Source organism: Dermacentor albipictus, chromosome 5, assembly GCF_038994185.2.
Source record: "Dermacentor albipictus isolate Rhodes 1998 colony chromosome 5, USDA_Dalb.pri_finalv2, whole genome shotgun sequence".
In the NCBI taxonomy this organism is placed as follows: Eukaryota; Metazoa; Arthropoda; class Arachnida; order Ixodida; family Ixodidae; genus Dermacentor; species Dermacentor albipictus.
Genome location: NC_091825.1, coordinates 154,214,126 through 154,233,526, shown reverse-complemented (window position 1 = coordinate 154,233,526; position 19,401 = coordinate 154,214,126). Strand labels below are relative to the sequence as shown.

Below are 19,401 nucleotides of genomic sequence, written 5' to 3'. Positions count from 1 at the left end.
TATTTCATAATACTCCATTTCGTTATGACGAGGTTTGACTGTACATACTTGTATAAGCAGAGAGCAGGAGGGACAGCCACCTCCATAGCTCAATTATTGCAACACTCCACACAACATGTGAAGGCTATGAGATAGAACCCAACTAGCGGCACGTTGTGTCTTTTCAGCTGCTTTCTTAAATTTTACTCCAAGCCCAATCAATATATAACAAAATTTGTGTGGCTTCATAGTTTGGGACTTCGGTTCTCTCATGTGTTCCTTAAATATGGACATATGGATATGGACATGGATATGAACTCTAAGAAATATTTTTCATTCGAAAAAATACAAGCTGCAATAATTCTGTTGCACCAGGTGAGTTATCTGTCCAAAAATGGGCACATGGCAGATAATTTATACCATGAATGCTAGCACACAGACACTTGGTAACCAGAGGCTGATCGTTTTGCAGACTGAATTAACATGTGCATGCCTTAACATCCAGCACGATGCTTTACTGGAGTGACAGAGTTCATGCTGGCATGTCCAACCAACACATGCAAATATGGACCCAGTGCAGTAAAAATGACATTGCTGTCACTTGGCAGTGGGCAGTGTTATGGCAAGTGCAAGCAAAAGAATGGCAAGTGTGATCAAAATAATGGCCACTGAACACAATATGCTTCTCAGTCGTTCTTATTCAGAAGAAGCAGTGAACCATCACATAGCCACATTTTAATATTTGAAAACTGATGTTGGTGCATTCACAATGAATGAAAAAGAAAAAAAAAGAAAATGCAGAATTCACATTTCAAACTCAATCATTTTACTTCACTGCTGTGCTTTTGGTTGGAGGGGAATCTATTTTCAATGTAACTTATCGAAGGGGCTTTACATCTGGAAGAAAAACCTTACAGTGAAGGCACACAGCTGCCCCTTAAAAAAAAGTTTCCTTCACTATGAAATACTTTAGTGCTAATTTTATACTTGAATACATTACAAAAATATTATTAGGAAAATAAATAGAGTGTTCTTGTATGTTTATTTATTAAGTACTGCCAGCCTGTATTTCAGGCCTTAGGGAGGTGTGAGTATTCAGTACAAAATTCTGCAGCAATGTAACATACACTTTGCAACGAAAGAAAGAAGGATTTACGTAACGAAGAGCATGAGCCTTATAATGTAACACTATTCCAATCTGTTTTTATTCCAAATTGGCCATTCATCATCAGCAACAGCAGAGCCTGTTTTATGTCCACTGCAGGACGAAGGCCTCTCCCTGCGATCTCCAATTACCCCTGTCCTACACCAAGCGATTCCAACTAGTGCCTGTGAATTTCCCAATTTCATCACTCCACCTAGTCTTTTGTCACTTTTGATTGCATTTTCCTTCTCTTGGTACCTATTCTGTAACCCTAATGGTCCAACGGTTATATAACCTGCGCATTACATGACCTTCCCAGCTTCATCTTTTTCTCTTGATGTCAATTAGAATATCGTCTACACCCGTTTGCTCTCTGATACAAAACGCTCTCTTTCTGTCTCTTAACATTATGCCTAGCAATCTTCATTTTATCGCTCTTTGTGTGGTAATTAACTTGTTCTAAAGCTTCTTTGTCAGTCTCCAAGTCTCTGCCCCATATGTCATCACTGGTAAAATGCACTGATTGTACACCTTCCTTTTCAATGATAATGGTAAGCTTCCAGTCAGGAGCTGGCAATGTCTGCCGTATGCGATCCAACTCATTTTTATTCTTCTGTGACTTTCTTTTTCATGATCAGTGTTCCCTGTGATTAATTGACGTAGGTAAACATACTCCTTCACACTCTAGAGACCGACTGGCGATCCTGAACTCTTGTTCCTTTGCCCGGCTATTTATCATTATCTTTGTCTTCTGTATATTAATCTTCAACCCCACTCTTACACTCTTTCTGTTAAGGTCCTCAATAATTTCTTGTAACTCGTCTGCATTGTTGCTGAGTAGAACAATGTCATTGGCGAACCGAAGGTTGCTGAGATATTCGCTGTCCATCTTTACTTCTAAGCCTTCCCAGTGTAATAGCTTGAATACTTCTTCCAAGCACACAGTGAACAGCACTGGAGAGTTTGTGTCTCCCTATCTGACCCCTTTCTTTATAGGTATGTTCCAGCTTTTCTTGTGTAGAATTAGGGTAGCTGTAGAACCTCTGTAGATATTTTCCAAGGTATTTACGTAAGCGTTCTCTACTCCTTGATTACGTAATGCTGCTATGACTGTTGATATCTCTACTGAACTAAATTCCTTTTCGTAATCTATGAAAGCCATATAGAGAAGCTTATTATACTCTGCGGATTTCTCGATAACCTGATTAATGACACGGATGTGATCCATTGTAGAGTATCCCTTCGTGAAGCTAGCTTGTTCCCATGGTTGACCAAAGTCCAGTGTTGTCCTTATTCTATTGGAGATTATTTCGGTAAATATTTTGTATAATACTAGGAGTAAGCTAATGGGCCTATAATTTTTCAATTATTTAATGTCTCCCTTTATGTAGATTAGTACAGTCGAATTCGGGTATATCGAACCTTAATATAACAAATTATTGTGTATAACAAACAGCTGCGAAATCCCGCTGAATAATTTTGTATCAAATTTTTAATTTTATATATCAAATTATCGATATCTAGAACTATTTTGCAATACCCTTCGAGCTCAATATATCCGGGTTCCACTGTATAATGTTTGCATTCTTCCAGTTTTCTGGGACCCTTGCAGTCGATAGACACTTCGTATAAAGAGCCGCCAGTTTTTCAAGCATTATGTCTCTTCCCCTGTTATTCCATCTTCCGCCGCTCTCCCTCATTTCATGTCCTGCAAGGCCCTTTTGACCTCATCGCTAGCTATAGGAGGAGTTTCTGAATCCTGTTCATTACTATTTCTAATTGAGGTATCCTGACTCCTCTGGGTACTGTACAGGTGAGTATATCCGCTGCTTTTACTATATCTTCAATATTGCTGATGATATTACCCTGTCATTAGCCCTCCTTGATAGGCCCGAAGGTTCGAGTCCAGCCCACATGGGGGTGGGTGTCACACCCATAAAGGCAAAGCCCGACCCATTTTGACTTATCACGGAGGGCTAATGGCCGATTTGGAATAAAAACAGATTAGAATAGTCTTGTGTTATACTGATACTGGCCCATGTGTGCGCAAACCCAACAAAAACATATCCAATAAAAGAGAGTCAAAGCACATTCTGAAGAATGCACATGGTGAATATAGAAATAAACAACACAAGCAATGCAAATACATTTGGAAGTATGCTAACCAGTGTAAAAAATACATTCAATTAGGTAACTAAATTAAAAGTACAGAAATGAACAACACAAGGTTATGTAATACATAGGAATGATCAAAAAAAGTAATGCAAGAACATCGGGAAGCACCTTGACCTACGCAATATTAAAATTTACAGGGTGCAATATATAAAAATGATAGCAGAATGGAAAATCACAGCTCAATCTTTGTAATTGCTTCTGAGAATGAATCTAATGTTGGACATGTGACTACATCTGCAGATAAAACATTCCAGTTGGAAATTGTACAAGCAAAGAATGAATTTTTTAAGGTATATTTGTTTTACATGCATACTCGGTGACTTTTTCAGGATGGTAAGAATGTTAAGTGTAACGAGTAGTTAGAACGCCGAATTTGTAACGCATTATGATATAACAGGCAGAGAAGCTTTAGCCTCTCATGATACTGCCGCATTTTTATATCTCGAGCTGGGCAGTTTGCAAAAGTACGGATGGTGATATCTGTCAACTGTATGAGTTGAAAATAAATTGTGTCCTTTGGATGCTCTGTAATTTTGCTATGTTAGTATCTGTCCAATGATCCCATACAGTTGCTGCATATTCTAATACTGGTTGAATAAAAGCTTTATGCACCAAAAGTTTTATCTCATACTCAAATGATCCAATAATTGCCTTAGGTAGCCAAATTCTCAGAATGCTTTTTTTTCTACATACATTACATGTTCATTCCACCAGAGGCCTGACATCATTGCTCCTAAATACTTATACTTATGTACAACACTCAAAGATTGGCTGGCTAGACTGTACGTGAACCTTAGTGGTGTCCCTCCGCCTTCCCCGGTTTACTGTCATCGCTACGGTCTTTAGAATATGCAGAGACATCTGACATGTGGTGCACCACTCCTCTATTTTGATCAAGGCATCATTTAATAAGGCCTGATCTCATTTGCAAGAAATTTTCTGATATAGTATGCAGTCATCTGTGAAATGTCAAATTTTAACAGGGATGTTATCAGCCATGTCATTTATGAAGAGCAAAAACGAAAGAAGGCCCATAACAGACGCTTGAGGTATTCCATACTTCTTTTTCGGTAATTGCACTGGTAGGTAAAGGATAAATAGTAAGACTTTCTCGCTAAAACTTGTGGGGATGCGTGACTCTCACGCATCCCCTGATATGTTGTTTTCCCGCATGGCGCGTCTCCTGTAATCCGGCTTCGCCGCGTGGCCTGCGTGATGCTCGCGGCGGTCGATGTGGTTGGGGCGCAGTGCGAGAGATGGCGCGAGTGTTGCGCTGATAACGCCGCCTCACGGCAGGGTTACTTGGGGGCGCAGGGCAGAATGGGCTGGCTCTTTCCCGGCGGGTCGGCAAACAGCGTGGACATTCCGCGCGCGCGGCGACCCATGCGACTGCGAGACCGCCTCGCGTGGCCGCCTTCGAACGCGCCACCGTTGGCGTGACCGAAAACGCGAACGACCAGGCATTGGAATCCAGCATGGGGCGAACATATTCGCTCGTTTTCCGGTCGCGGTGAGTCGGACTTCTAGATTTGTCGCGCGCCCATCGGCATGTTTTGTGGATAGCAACTCGGCTAGCAGGCATTGATCTATGAAAAGTGCAATAAATGCCCTTGTGATTGTTTGCACTACTGTGTTGTCGTTCCTTTTTCCCAAGAGCACGGGAGGAGAACCCCACAATCTACTTACAGCAAATAAACAATACTTAGATCTTAGATACTTAGAAAAAAGAAGTTATACAAGACCTGGTGATGGTGCATAGGGTCTTCATAGGCAAGTTAAGGCAAGTACCGTATAGACTCGTATAAGGACCGCCACCCTCAACATGACAGTCCGAAATTTGGAAAAAGAGATTTCCAACGGAGAAGCAATTGCGTTTAATGCTTTGATGCCATGCGTGCACGTGCTGCATACTTGCGCGGGTCACAACTAGATGGCTAGAGCTGCGCGTTGACCTCTGATGCTGTGGTACATTCAGGGATTCGGAGCTGGCACCATTTTGAGCAAAAGGTTAATTACTGTGTAAGGGCTGCACCTCGTCAAAGTTGTGAAAGAAAAGTGTGGCCCTTGTACGAGTCTATATGGTGAACCATTCAGAATCTTCAACATCGATTATAATCAGCACATTGAAAGACAAACCAAAGGCAGAAGAAACAAACTGTGGTGCATTCCCAGTCAATGTGTTTGGCTTTTGGCAGAACGTTCCCAGTAATGAACCATTACAAACTATGGAACTGCTTTCAGTCCTACTGTAGCCTATTTCAGCTTTTTAGGGGCTTTTTCAAAATGTATTTACACGATATGACTCACTCATGGTCCGAGAGCACCCTGTCAGTGGGGCCAAAGGAGAGGCGTGCGCAGACATCCTGGTAGTCCTGGTTGCGACGCTGGCACTCGTCCTGGTGGGCAGCCAGGTGGCAACAGACGAAGCAGAGGGTTGAGGCATGCAGCCGCAGGCGGACAGCCACAGCGCCCTTGTTGCCCATCTTGCCAAGGATGCCTGTGCCGACCCAATGGGCCTCCACCTCCTGCACGTGGGATGCCAGCCGCTCCTCCACAAACAGCACCAGCATCATGCCCACCAGACGCACCAACTTCACCAGCCGGTACCGACACCCTGCATCAAGGGGTATAGAAAGGCACCCAGTCTCACCTAGCATCATCATAATCAAGTGTGGTGACTGACTGGGTGATTAATTTTAACATAGTGTTACATGTGGAGAGACACAGACAAAAGCGGCTAATTATGATTTATTTACAAGAATGGCGCAACCAGACACAAAGATGGAAACCTGCTCCTGCCAAGCTCAGGTGTCCATCTTCGTCTTCCCTTGCACCGGTCTCTTGCTCAGCAGATCTCTTTAGTGTCTGCTGTATCGCAACAATATTTAAGCAAGTACTGACTTGTTTGTGAAGATGTAGAAACTTTACTACATGCTTCTCACATGCAAAGGAACTACACTTGGCAAGTATAAAAGTTAGAAAACACTTATTTAAGACAGTTTAGTTTGATAATAAAGCTGGTCTCGAAATGCCAGACCTGGCCTTAGCACCACTGTGGCATAATGACACAGCAAAATGTGCTGACATCGTGTAGCAATAGGCATCATGTAAACTAGGCATGCCTTTTCTTTGTGTTTATACCTCGGCCTTCGTCTTCACTTCGTGGTCATTAAAATTTTCGATAGATATGAACTGCCTAGACCAGCAGGAGCAATTTTATACTAAATTATTTAGCATGCCCTCAAACCTACCAGTATTATTTGTGTGGTATAGAGGATTTGGACCTTCACTTGCTGCAAACAAATCAGAACTCGAAAAGTTCATGTCAATATTCTTACAAGTTATTAAGGTCTTGACCTGGAGGGGTATTCTGTAAGTCCCCCTAGTGGACTGTCCATTTTGGTCGCTGCTCATTAGATGGAGTTGCGCGAGCGAGAAGGAGATGAGCAGCCTGTCAATCAGCGGCAATTGAAATAGCCAGTCCACTAGGTGGACTCTTACAGAATACCCTGGGCTAGTTGGTTAGAATCCACACAGAAAATAGCCAAAATATGCATCTTCTTGCTCTCTATGTATTTTTTGTGCTGTTTTCAGTATTGATTGTGAAGTTACTGAGGCACTTTGGACAGAGTGGAATGCAGCTATCAGACCACAACTACATTTATTACAGATATACCAACCAGTTCCCAGGCAGGCTCAGTGCATGTGCCATGACTAATGATAATAACGATGTGGTTACTATGGTTCTGCTGCTATGCAAGACTTGGACTATGAGGAGTAGTACTGTGGAGTGTTCTTGGTGATTAGAACAACAGAAAGCTGAGCTAGTTGGTAAGGATTCATAATGAAAAGAAGGGGTAAGGCTTGCAGATACGGACACAAGCGAAGAGAAATGGAAAACACAAACGCCACGTGTTGTCAACTTCTCTTGTGTCCATGTCTGCACGCCTTACCCCTTCTTTGCATTATGTTTTTGGTGAGTTGTGACCACTTGGGTTCATTGACTTTGCATAAGTATGCTTCTGCATGCCACTGTCCATTGAAGTATGGCTGCCACTATCATAAATGTGCTTCACGGGAAAGTACCACAGCCACAACTACGGCTATGGACACAAATGGTTGCATTTTCATGTATCGCATGCAGCCGTGACATCGTAATGATACAGCTCAACTACCATGGGAGCATTACAGACGTGAAACCTGTCAATCAATGATCTCATTTAAATTTTAATTCAAAAGGAACATGGAGGCTTTCCTCAAAGGCAAGACATGCATCCGTGTTGAACTTAATCTGTTAGGCTTTCAACACAGCGCCCAGGTATTCCCATCATGAGACTAGTTTTAAGCCAACTAAGCACTTAGGAAAACTAGCTGGGCTTTCCAATGATAAAGCCTTGAGAAAACAAGCTTACCTGAGTGGAGACCAAGGGCAACAGCCCTGAGCCACTCTTCCTCGCGGGGGCTGTCGGTAAACAGCAGAGCTTCCTTGCTAAGGTCAAGCTCCTGGAAGCCCACGGCATAGAGCTGTGGAGGCTCGGAATCGGCTGCTGACAGCCAATCGCGCAGAGTCACGCTGCCACATGCCTGGCCGTTGACATTCCATGTGCCCAGGAAGAATCTCCATTGTGCAAAACAATGCATTTATGTGTCACTAACATGCTACACATAGGTATTTACTGGTCATGTATGTTATGAGATCAACTTAAGGAGCACATAGGCAATTTCTATTACCTTTATAACCTACACATCATGGCGTACCTGCAGGCAAAAAACTAGCTCAAGAATGTGTTGTTGACAAAAAAGCACTGTATTAATTTTATGAAATGCTTAGTTTTGCCTATTAAAGCAGTGAAAATGATCCATTTTGTGCTGTTGGCCATTCCAAAAATACTCACCAGATCAAAGGTATCATGGACTCATTTGAAAGCAACTCTTTCCAGCTTGCTTTTTTGCCATAAAATGAGCCTTCAATATTTCTTCAAAAGAAAGCTACCAGGTTTGGTAGTGTGAAAAGTAAGGTGTTGCACTTTTAAAAAAAAAGTTATCTGCATTTTTAACAAATAATAATTTCTGGAAGTCACAAATTTTGAGAGCAGCACTGTCTCTTTACTACTGACTCTATTCTCTTTATTATTTTTTTTTTTGCATGAATGGCTAGAGTCAGAGAGTGCAGAATCATTATGATATAGAGTTTTAGGATACAGCCACATGTTGAAGTCTTGGAAATCACCAACAAAAATTCACAACTGCACTGGTCCAACTTTAGAATTTCATGACTTTGTTGAATATACAGACACAAACATTAAAATGCAAATCTGCACTTTTTGAACATTCATAAACATACATGCTTAATTCTAGTTTTTTTGCTACAACACATTTTCAAAAACTCACCTCCCAAATTTATAACACAAAAATATTTAAATTTATTTTTTGGATTGATTCAGAAAAAAAGCCAATTGCATGTTTGTAATCGGCATGCAAGGTTGAATATTTGCTCAAAATTTCATGTGTCGAGAGTCAATACCCAAAATGTTTTTCCCGGTACCCATGTCTCTCCTTAAAGGGACATACAACCGTTCAGAACATCTTGTTTATTTATTTATTTATTTATTTACTTCAGAATACTACAGGCCATGACAGGCCCAAGCAGGAGTGGGAAATCAAAACATAATTAGCATAAGTCGGGATTACAAATGAATAGCGCCATTAGCTATCAAACAGGGTTACATCACTACACATATAATACGTACTTGGTAACAAGCAAAAAAGAAAACTAAAACAAACATTTTTCCAGTGCCGTTTGAAAATCAGCCTTCTCAAAAATGGTTTTAGGAAGAGCATTCCAGTCAGAAATTGTCTGGGGAAAGAAACTGTGTTTAAATGCATTGATTTTAGCAAATATCGGTTTCAGTGCATGGTCATGATTGCGTCGAGTCTTTCTGGTGTCTAAGGGTTTTACATATGAAGGTATGGACATGTCAAATTTACCTTTCAACGTGTTATGCAAGAACACTATCCGAGCATATTTTCAATGCACCTGTAATGTTGTAATCCCACGTTCTTGCATAAGTTTAGTAGGGGAGTCACACCTTTTATATTTACCAAAAATGAATCTGATTGCTTTTCTTTGCAACATCGCAAATTTATACATATCCTGCTTAGTTTCAGGATATCAAATTACAGAAGCATATTTCAATTTCGACCTTATGTAAGTATTGTATGCTAGTAACTAACTTTGCTGGAGCTTTGTTTAATTTCCTTCTTAGGAAACAGAACTTCTTAAATGCTGATGCACATATATCTGAAATGTGACCTGACCAGAATAATTTAGAAGTATGTGTAACGTCTAAATACTTATAGCTTGTAACCTTTGCTATTTCTTGGTTACAGAGAGTATAGGAATAAGAACTAGGCTGTAATTTACATGTAACTGTTAATATGACTGTTTCTTGCACATTAATTTCCATATCCCAAGTTCGACAACCCTGCTCAATCTGGAACAATTGGTCCTGCAATGCAACGTGATCACTCTCACACAATATCTCCTTGTATATAGTACAGTCATCAGCAAAAAGTTTTATGCACACTGTATCAAACAAAAATTCAATGAGATCATTCACATAAACTAAGAAAAGCAAGAGTCCAAGTACACTGTTCTGAGGCACACCAGAAGAAACAGGGAGCATATCAGACGCACACTCATCCACTACAACAAATTGTTTTCAGCTATGCAAGTATGCTTCAACCCATTTCACTAAGTAGCAGGGAAGGCTGGTTAATGTCAGCTTATGTATTAGTTTCGTATGCGACACATTGTCAAACGCCTTGCTAAAGTCTACAAAGAATGTATCTATTTGCCCCGAGTGGTCCAATGTCATTATAAAGTCATGTACAGTGCTGAGTAACTGAGTCATAGTAGATCTTCCCTTGGGAAATCCGTGTTGATAAGGAGACGAAACTTTATTATTAGACAAGAAAGACCTTATATATCCAGTTTTGACGTGTTCCATAAGTTTCGAACAAGTAGTTTTAATCTTCACATGCCTATAATTTGTTATGTTAAGCTTGTCGCCTTTCTTAAAAATTGGCACAACGTGTGCTGTCTTCCAGTCACCAGGAAGCTCACTAATGGTTAAAGAAAGCTGAAAAAGATTTGCCAAGTAGTCTGCAATCTGCGCTGCAAAGCGTTTCAAGGACACAGTAGGGATGCCATCCATACCTGTGCTTTCTTTCTCATTCAATTTACGTAGCGTAGATAGAACACCTTCGCTTGCTATTACTGGTACATCTGTCTTCGAAAGTTCCTTGTGTGTGCTGTAGTTGTCATTAGGAGAAAAAACACTCTGAAAATATACATTAAGTGCGTGAGCTATATAAGCTACATTCTCAACAAGGTGATCATTTACTGAAATTTTCTTAATAGACTCATTTGTCTTTCCGAGGTAACGCCAAAATTTTGATGAGTCAGTTCTAAGAAATTCTGAAAGTGAAAAAGTGAAGTAATTATGCTTTGCTTGTGCGCCTTAATTGCCAATTTATTCCTCAGTTCCATGAGGGTCTTCTTATACATATTTTGTCTCTTTCACAATCGTTTCAGTTTACGTTTAATGTGGATGATTTCACGACTAAGCCACGGATTCTTTCGATTTTTAGTAGCCCTCCTCATAGGTACAAAGTTTTTAAAAAGTACAGAATGACACTACTTGTTTAAGATGATACCATAGGTCATGAACATTCCCAGAATGAGCATCAATAACTAGTGTTTTCTCTAAATAATCAATAATTGAGGTATCATCACTTCGTTCAAAATCTCTATGCTTTGTCGCACTAGACCGACTGTATCTGGCATCCCTGGGACATGACCGGATGAAAAACAACAATTTATGGTCTCAAATACCCGGCTCAACAGCAATAGTACATTTAGAAAAAGATTCACTGACAAAGAAAAGGTCCAGAAGTGCTTGTTCTCTAGTAAAATCACATACAATCTGTTCAACCATCAAAGCAAGCGTTATATCAACAATAACATTAATCGAGATAGCGCTGCCGATGGAAAGATTGTGTCTCGTATTGACTGAAATGAGTGCTGTTTTCCTCAAGAAACAAGGGTTTATATTTTTAATTATTCACAACAAGACACAAAAATTGCTTTTGGCACCCCCGTGGGGCAAAAGCATGACAACAAATGGCCTACTATGTGACCTTCTATTAGTGTATGTGACTCCTTGGCATTTTTTAAATATTAAATTGAGATAAATTTTTCTATTATAGTTTTTCTGTAACTTATAATGTGCAGCTAAATGTTCTATTGTTATAAGAGTCGAAAAGTGGGGCCATAGCGCTGCAGCCCAACCACTGAGGACATGATGCCAACTTACACCCATGGACAAAAGACGGCACCACATTGCCACTAGCACTTTTGGTAGCAATAGGATTTGCAGCAGTCACAGATGCAGATGGTTAACGAAAGTTGCACTCAAAAGCCGCTCATGCAAAAGCTGCTCATTGTTCTTCTCCCCCAATTTGCGAAGCAGGCTATCGGCATCGCTCTCACTTTTTAGTGTTGCTGGCATTGGGACTCCTATATTTTATAGACTGCTCAGATCGAAAGTTTCTGCTTACAAAAGTTCCACATGCTTTTGGAAATAACCTCTGCAGGTATAAACACTTCCGAGGATGAGCTTTTCATTGCACCATAAGAAACTGGGTCCTTAAAAATCGGTTGTCAGCCCCCTTAACAAATAATATGATGGCAGTTATTTTGGCCTACATGGCCATATTGAAATTTAGAAACAGGGCTTATGGCAGAAAGCTGTGCTCATTGGATCTCTCATAACTGGTGCATTTCCAACACTTTGGAAGCAACAGAAAAAAATTATCCAGCACCCTCTGTCTTGTTCTCTTTTACTTAATGATTTTTTCTGTTTCTTCCAAAGCGCTGTAAATTGCATCAATTAGTAGAAACAGGGAACTACACTATAATGGCAACTGTATTCAACTTTCCAATATAAACATGCACCATGAAGTTTATAACTAAGAAGTTCATTAAAGTAATTCGTTTGAAAAGTGAATGGATTCCTTTGATTTTTCTTGCAAATGGTATCTGCCTAGGCATATAATGCAACTGTTGTGACATAATTCCAAGGTTTTTTTAAACATAAGTGTTCAGCATAACAAACACAGAATGGTTTGAAAACTTGGACGCACTGCAGGCAAGAAAATTGCAATTTGCCAGGCTTGGAGCTAGAGAAACAATTACAAAAGTAATTACTGTATAGACTCGTGCAAGGCCCGCACTTTTTTTTTTACAATTTTGACGGAAGCTGCCCTTACACATGACCAAACCATTAGGTCAAAATGGTGCTGGCCCTGCTGGTGACTTGTGCACACCCCGAACCTTGCCATCTAGTAGCGTCATGCGGAAGTAGGCACCGCACCAAAATTTGCCGATGATTGTGCCCGGCATCGGGACCCCGAACACCATTGCTTATTCAATGAAAAATTTTTACGACATTTTGGGCAGCCAAGTTAGGGGTGTGGCCCTTACAAGGGTGCGGCCCTTACATGAGTCTATACGGTATAATGAACTGATCACGTTAAACTTAGAGGGACCAACAACTAATGTTGCACAGAATGGTGTTCCAAGGAACAGCGTTCCTGGAGCTAGTTCCTTTTGGGAGGAATGGAGGAACACCACCATTCCAATAAGGGTAGGTGGAATTGTAACGATAACTCATTAGGTTTACAAAGGAACGGCAGAGGGAATGGCGTTCCTTCTGTAAACATTCCATGGCACTGAAGGGACCGACATATTGTGCCCCTCTGGCAAACGCAGTTCTCACCAAGATTGTTCGGGATTGCAGGTTTCAACAACTCAAAGGAAAGCACAAGCTCATTGTCGCCAGTTGCTTAATCCAAAGGTTTAAGCTGTCATGCATCCCAGACAGTTCTACAAGAGACCAGGCAACCATCAAGACAGAGCTGGCTGCAGTGACCAAACAAGCCAGCACAGATGTGGCCACTTCATCCACACCTGAAGGCTTCTCGTTTGAGTCTCAAACCCTTCCAGCCGAGGAACAGGATGAGCTCTCGCAGTAGCTGCTGGTACCAGTTGACTACCTTCTGTCACAGATGAAGAGTGTTGAGCGACTGGACCAACATTTCCCCAACTACAACACAGCAGTACCCTCAAGCATTTCGGTGGAATGGCTCTTCGCTATTGCCAACGAAATGTTGACGAAAAAACGGGTTTGTCTGTCAGACACCAACATCGAAATGCAACTCTCGCTGGATTCAAGGGACTTTATTAAGTTGCAAATATATATTCTGGACATTTTTTTTCCCATTCATACTGCACAGCATTCATTAAGCACCTATGTATTGTTCCTTTCTATGCAGTTTTTTGTGCAAGAAATTTAATTATGTTGGTGCATGTGAGTAACTTTCTACAGCTGAATCTCGTTAATTCGAACTGATGCTGTTCTGTCAAAGCTATGTGTTTTCGCATGGGCAAAAACTCCTAGTAATTCGAACGTGCAAGCATTCGCGATGGTTAATTTGAACATACTGCACTCCAACAATGCTGTCAGCAGCGCGTGAAATCACGGGGCGGCGCCTCCGACTAGCATTCCTCTGACTCAGCCATAGAGGAAAAGCGTAGGAGAGACTTCTCAACGTCAAACGCAAAGACAAAAAAAAAAAAAAAACGTGGCGGAAATTTGTGCGCAGGCATGTGCAGGCACGCATCACTGATTACCTCTGTTCATGACGGGTTAGTGACTTCTGTTCGTGTCGCGGCACCGCCATGTACCCCATAGAGTCAATGTATTTGAGACGTTCTTCTAGAACATCTGATCGGCCGCGGAAAGCCTTCGTCGTCCGACTTTCCAGACTTTTTGCCATGATCGCAGGTCCGAAACAGCATTAATCGAAGCTACCACCAGCGCCTTTTTGCTTATCACGCCGCCTCGAGCCGGTGCTCTCGAACGCAGATCCGCTGGCAGCCGTAGTCACACCACGGCAACGCTAGGCCTAGCTACTTTCGCTACCAAGCTTCTTGCTGTTCAGTGCCGCGTTTTTCATTGGAGCACTTCACCGCTGTTAGCAATGGCGTCCACTCTGCCTTAGTAATCGTCGCCAAGTATTCGGAGCGCGGAAGACACGGCGTGTTGCATAATACCAGTTCCCCAAAGTCAACTTCGCCACAATAAAGCAACTTGAGGCAGTGAAGCATACCAAAAGTTCGAAGGGGCAATTGTCACGGGACATGTTTCCTATGAGCACTGAAACACCTAATAACTGTCTTATCATGAGAAGCCAATAAACACTGACACCGAGGACAACACAGGGGGCTTAATAAACGAAGTAAAGAAACGATACATTCATGGAAATTAAAGTGGATGAAAAAACAACTTGCCGCAGGTGGGAACCGAACCCACAACCTTTGCATTTCGCGTGCGATACTCTACCAATTGAGCTATCGCGGCGCCGTTTCCCCATCCACTTTTCTTGGGTACTTATGTGTCCTATTAGAACCCTGGGAGTGTTAGCCAGCGCCACCACTCACAGACCTTGGTGGCGGACGTGGAACGTCCTTTTAACCGCAGGTGTCACGAGAATGTGATCTTTTTGGGTGAAGGCAACTGGTCAATAAACCCACACATGCTACCTGAAGGAATCAATGTTGCCAGATTCGAGACCCTCATCATGTAATAAACGAGAAGAAAGGGGGTTAACAAAGGGGCCCAATATTTATTAGCCATATCATGAGAAGCCAACAAACACTGACACCGAGGACAACACAGGGGAAAATTACTTGTGCTTAATAAATGAAGTAAAGAAATGATACATTAATGGAACTGAAAAAACAACTTGCTGCAGGTGGGAGCGGAACCCACAACTTTCGCATTTCGCATGCGATGCTTTACCAATTGAAATGTGAAGGTTGTGGGTTCGGTTCCTACCTGCGGCAAGTTGTTTTTTCATCCACTTTAATTTCTATCAATGTATCATTTCTTTACTTCCTTTATTAAGCACAAGTAATTTTCCCCTGTGTTGTCCTCGGTGTCAGTGTTTGTTGGCTTCTCATGATATGACTAATAAAAATCGGGCCCCTCGGTTAACCCCCTTTCTTCTCGCCTAATAAATGTCTGTAACTTGTAAATAAGTGTGAATAAATCTTGTGCAACTTCCCACTCATGTGTTACCTCAGTGCACAAGTGCCACTGCAGGTAAGTCCTCCATTCAATTAGCTTCCTTTAATTCGAACAGATTTTCGGGCCCCTTCGAGTTCGAATTACCGAGATTCGACTGTATTTGCACATCTGAAACGCAGTATCCTGACTGCGCATTTGAAGACCAAAGTGGAAAGTGCCATATGTGTTGCACTTGTAATAGACAAGCACCAAAGTTTCAGTTGGACATATCAGGAGTATATCTGGTGCTCCCTAAAAGAATTCGTCTAGGAGCGTTTCTTTGTATTCTTTTCATCTCCAGATAATCTGCTGCCGGCGATATTCAAATTCATATAATATACGTAGCTCGATCTGAGTTTTAAATTGCTCACTTTCTTTCACCTCAGTATTATCCAACACTATATTTTAAAAATCAAATGTAACGTTAATGTAATGACACATTCCAATGTTCGAAGTGTAACTGAAACACATTCCTTTTGCATTAAAGGAACTGTAAGGGGGACTCATTTCAAGATTGTGAAGGAACGAAGACAAGCTTTCATTCCTGTTTTAGAGCAATGTGTACAACACTGCTGACAACCATCCAGAATGTGTCGCGAGATGTTAGTGGAAATGAAAAGACCATGACTTATATTAATATAATTAAACATACTTTTCACAATTTATGTAGTAATAATAATTTAAGTTGCTACAGAAAGTCGGTACAAAAAGTCGGTACAGAAAGTTGGTACTGAAAGTTTGTACAGAAAGAATGGTATGTGGCATGAATTGGTCATGAAACCTTGGCACTAGAGATGGATTAAATCAGATTACTGTATGTGAATCAGCTGTTATTAGGTACACCATACTTGTCGTTTAAAAGTACAGTCTTTATATTACAGTCTTTATACAGTCTTTATGACTGCATAGTGTCAAAAAATGTTCCACAGTGTTTTCCGCATTACCACTGCAGGATTGGACGCACTGGCCAGTATGCTTTTCGTTGCACCAAAAAGACAGGTACCACAAAAATCATTTCTTGGTCCCTTAAAGAGACAGTAAAGGCAAATATTAAGTCAAGCTAAAGCAATAGATTAGTGCTTGAGAACCTCTAAGGCGTCAATGTTACCGTGAACAGAGCCGTAATAATCGAGAAACTGAGGTAAAACGCAGGACATGATCAGAGACTACCCCGGGACATTCAAGTATTCCCTGATGACGAAAGCACTCCTCATTAAATTTTGTCACTAGCACTCAACCCCCTCGTTGCAAAAAAAACATCATTGTATTGTGTTATAACACGAAATAAAATGCTACTTCTCCTGTTCTATTTCACTTTTAGAAAAAAGAACTAATTGAAATTACCCTTGACAATGACGTGGGCGATCGAAAGGTTTAGTTTTTTGCTCGACTCCACGCCGCCCACGCTTTCGCGTTTGAGTAGTGTCATTATCGCGGTGTGCTGTAATGGTTTTGCTGGCTCGAAGAACTCACACAAGCTGCAAGTAGCAGAGAATTCAACTTCCATGTTATGTCACGGGATGCCTGAATGGCCTACGCCACTTGACCAAAAAACGAGCTGCAATGGAGCATCCACCATTCTGTCTTGGCTCAATGCCGCCGTCTGTCGGGCACCATTTTACTCGCCAACGGCAGCAAAGGGTGGTGATGGCGTATGCAATGTCGCCACTCCCTTGGTTGGGTGGCGGGGGATTTGAATTTCGAAAAAGGTATTCAGACCGTTCAGATGCAATTGTCTTGTAAACTAAATCCTTTCTTGGCACGAAAGAAGCGTTGCAAGGTTTCTGGAATGGTATTTAAACAGCCCACATCATCTTATTATTTGCCTTTAGTGTCCCTTTAAAGTAAATATCATAGAACTTAATTTAAAACCAAGTTGTACTAAGTTATAGAAAAAAAATTACAATTAACACATCTCCAATAAGATCTCAAAATTGAAGCGTGTAATTTGGGAAAATTGGTTATATAATAGTTTGTCTTGGAGGAGTCGGCTTAGGAAAGCAATGGACAGGAGATATGCTGTCCATATATATATATATATATGTATATATATATTCTCTTCTCTAGGTGCCAACATAAGCTACAAATGCATACAGTCAATTTCATATCACATGCAATGAAATATGTCTGTGTCAACATTGGCCCACTTCACACCTGGTGAGCCACAATTTTTAGGTATACTATATAATCAATAACAGGAGCTGCCGCTACAACATGAATGAGATATTTGCCATGCTTTTATGCAAGCAATCCATTCTGACAAGTGTACAATGTACAACAATTGTACAGCAAAGTGATGATATGGAGACTGCTCAGCAAGACCGTACAATAGTGCCCACGATATATATTCCTTGTAAAGATTTCACTGTCTACAATACAAGAGGTTGGACAAGTAATGTGCATCGCTTTTCTTTTCATCTAGGCATCAAATGATCCTTTTACAGGTATAGTAACCACAAAGCTTGTTCAAATTTACGTACTTGTATAACAACATTCCTTTTTTTTTCGATCTATTAGACTTTTTTGTGAATACTAACCCTGCTGACAATCAAGCAAAACTCAAATTGAAGAGGTCCCAAAGGTTTAATCCCTGCACGTCAAAGTAGTTCGAAGTAATACAGAAAAATTATGCCTCACTTGGAGCATTACAATTTATTCTGCTCCCGGCAAACTCATGGTGGCTTATTAAAATTGAGCACTAAAAACATGATGACGACAATAACAACAACAAAACAAACTGCCTATGATTATGATCAAACAACTTGCCCCACAACAGGTTCTTATGAAGCAAGTCTATGTTAACTTCTTATCAAGCAGCATAACCAGACTAGTGTAGATTGCTGACATTGCAAAGATGCACCCTGTGACAAGTACCTGATCTCTTCAAGTTGAGTGTAGTCGTCTTCACGCATGGCCAACTGAAGGCGCACCACACTTTCTCGGGCGGCAAGCGGCGTGGCCCCTTCGGCAATGGTTTGCCGTGGTGGCTCGCCAGGGCTGTTGAGCAGGCTGTCATTACTCAGCTCCTGGGTTCCACCGTAGTGGCCTAGCCAAGAAAAGTCACTCACTCCACCACGTAGCAGGGCATGCCCTGAAGGAAGGAAAAGCAGAGGGCAACTGACTGATTGACTGAATGGTTCCTTACAACCAAAACTTATGCCTGCGCCCTAGAGTGTCTTACTGGAGAACTTGGCAGTTCAATTGTATGCAGTGCTTGGCTTTTTTCTACGTTTCTGATTGGATGTATTAGGAAGCCATGTATACTATTCTTCTTATTATGTTTAGTTTTTCTAATGTATTGTGCGCCAACCTCACCACTTCTTTAAAGGGACACTAAAGGCAAATACTAAGTCGACGTAGACTGTTTAAATACCATCCCAGAAACCTTTCAACGCTTGTTTCGTGCCAAGAAAAGGGTCCAAACGCCTTTTCCAAATTCAAATCTCCTGCCACCCAATCAGAGGAGTGGTGAGGTTGCATACACCTTTGCTGCCTGCCGTTGGTGAGCAAAACGGCGCCCGACAAATGGCGGTACCGAGTCAAGACAGAGCAGTGGATTTGCCACTGCAGCTGCTTTTTGGTCAAGTGGCATGGATCGTTTCGGCATCCCACGACATCACACAGAAGTTGAATTCTCTGCTATTTGCAGTTTGTGCGAGCTTCGCAAGCCAGCAAAACCAGCACAGCACTATGCGATCAGGAAAGTACTGAAACGCGAAAGAGTGGGCGGCGCAGAGTCAAGTGCTAATAAAACCTTTTGACTGCCAGCATCATCATCATCAGCAATTTCAATGAGTTCTTTTTTTCTAAAAATGAAATAGAACTGGACAAGTAACAGTTTATTTCATCTTATAAACAACACAAGGATGTTTTGTGCAATGAGTAGTTGAACACTAGTGGCAGAATTTA

At 41.3% G+C, this 19,401-nt stretch overlaps 2 protein-coding genes across 2 annotated transcripts in view; one reads left to right on the top strand and one right to left on the bottom strand.

Annotated features, from left to right (window-relative positions):
• Ocrl (Oculocerebrorenal syndrome of Lowe) overlaps nucleotides 1–19,401 on the bottom strand; it is a 75,539-nt gene that overhangs the window by 50,360 nt on the left and 5,778 nt on the right. Inside the window, 3 exon segments of the mRNA XM_070539210.1 lie at nucleotides 5,606–5,912; nucleotides 7,711–7,916; nucleotides 18,367–18,583. Coding sequence (XP_070395311.1) covers nucleotides 5,606–5,912; nucleotides 7,711–7,916; nucleotides 18,367–18,583 — 730 coding nt within the window.
• Nucleotides 13,044–18,278, top strand: LOC139060132 (uncharacterized). The gene is made up of 3 exons (XM_070539022.1): nucleotides 13,044–13,312; nucleotides 13,430–13,611; nucleotides 18,269–18,278. The coding sequence occupies exons 1-3, from the start codon at nucleotides 13,088–13,090 to the stop codon at nucleotides 18,276–18,278; spliced, it is 417 nt and encodes a 138-aa protein (XP_070395123.1). The 5' UTR covers nucleotides 13,044–13,087.

Coding starts and splice junctions, on each gene's coding strand:
- LOC139060132 (XM_070539022.1), top strand. CDS start 13,088: ATGGCACTGAAGGGACCGACATATTGTGCCCCTCTGGCAAACGCAGTT. Junction 13,313..13,429: donor CCAAACAAGCCAGCACAGAT/GTGGCCACTTCA, acceptor CTTCTGTCACAG/ATGAAGAGTGTTGAGCGACT.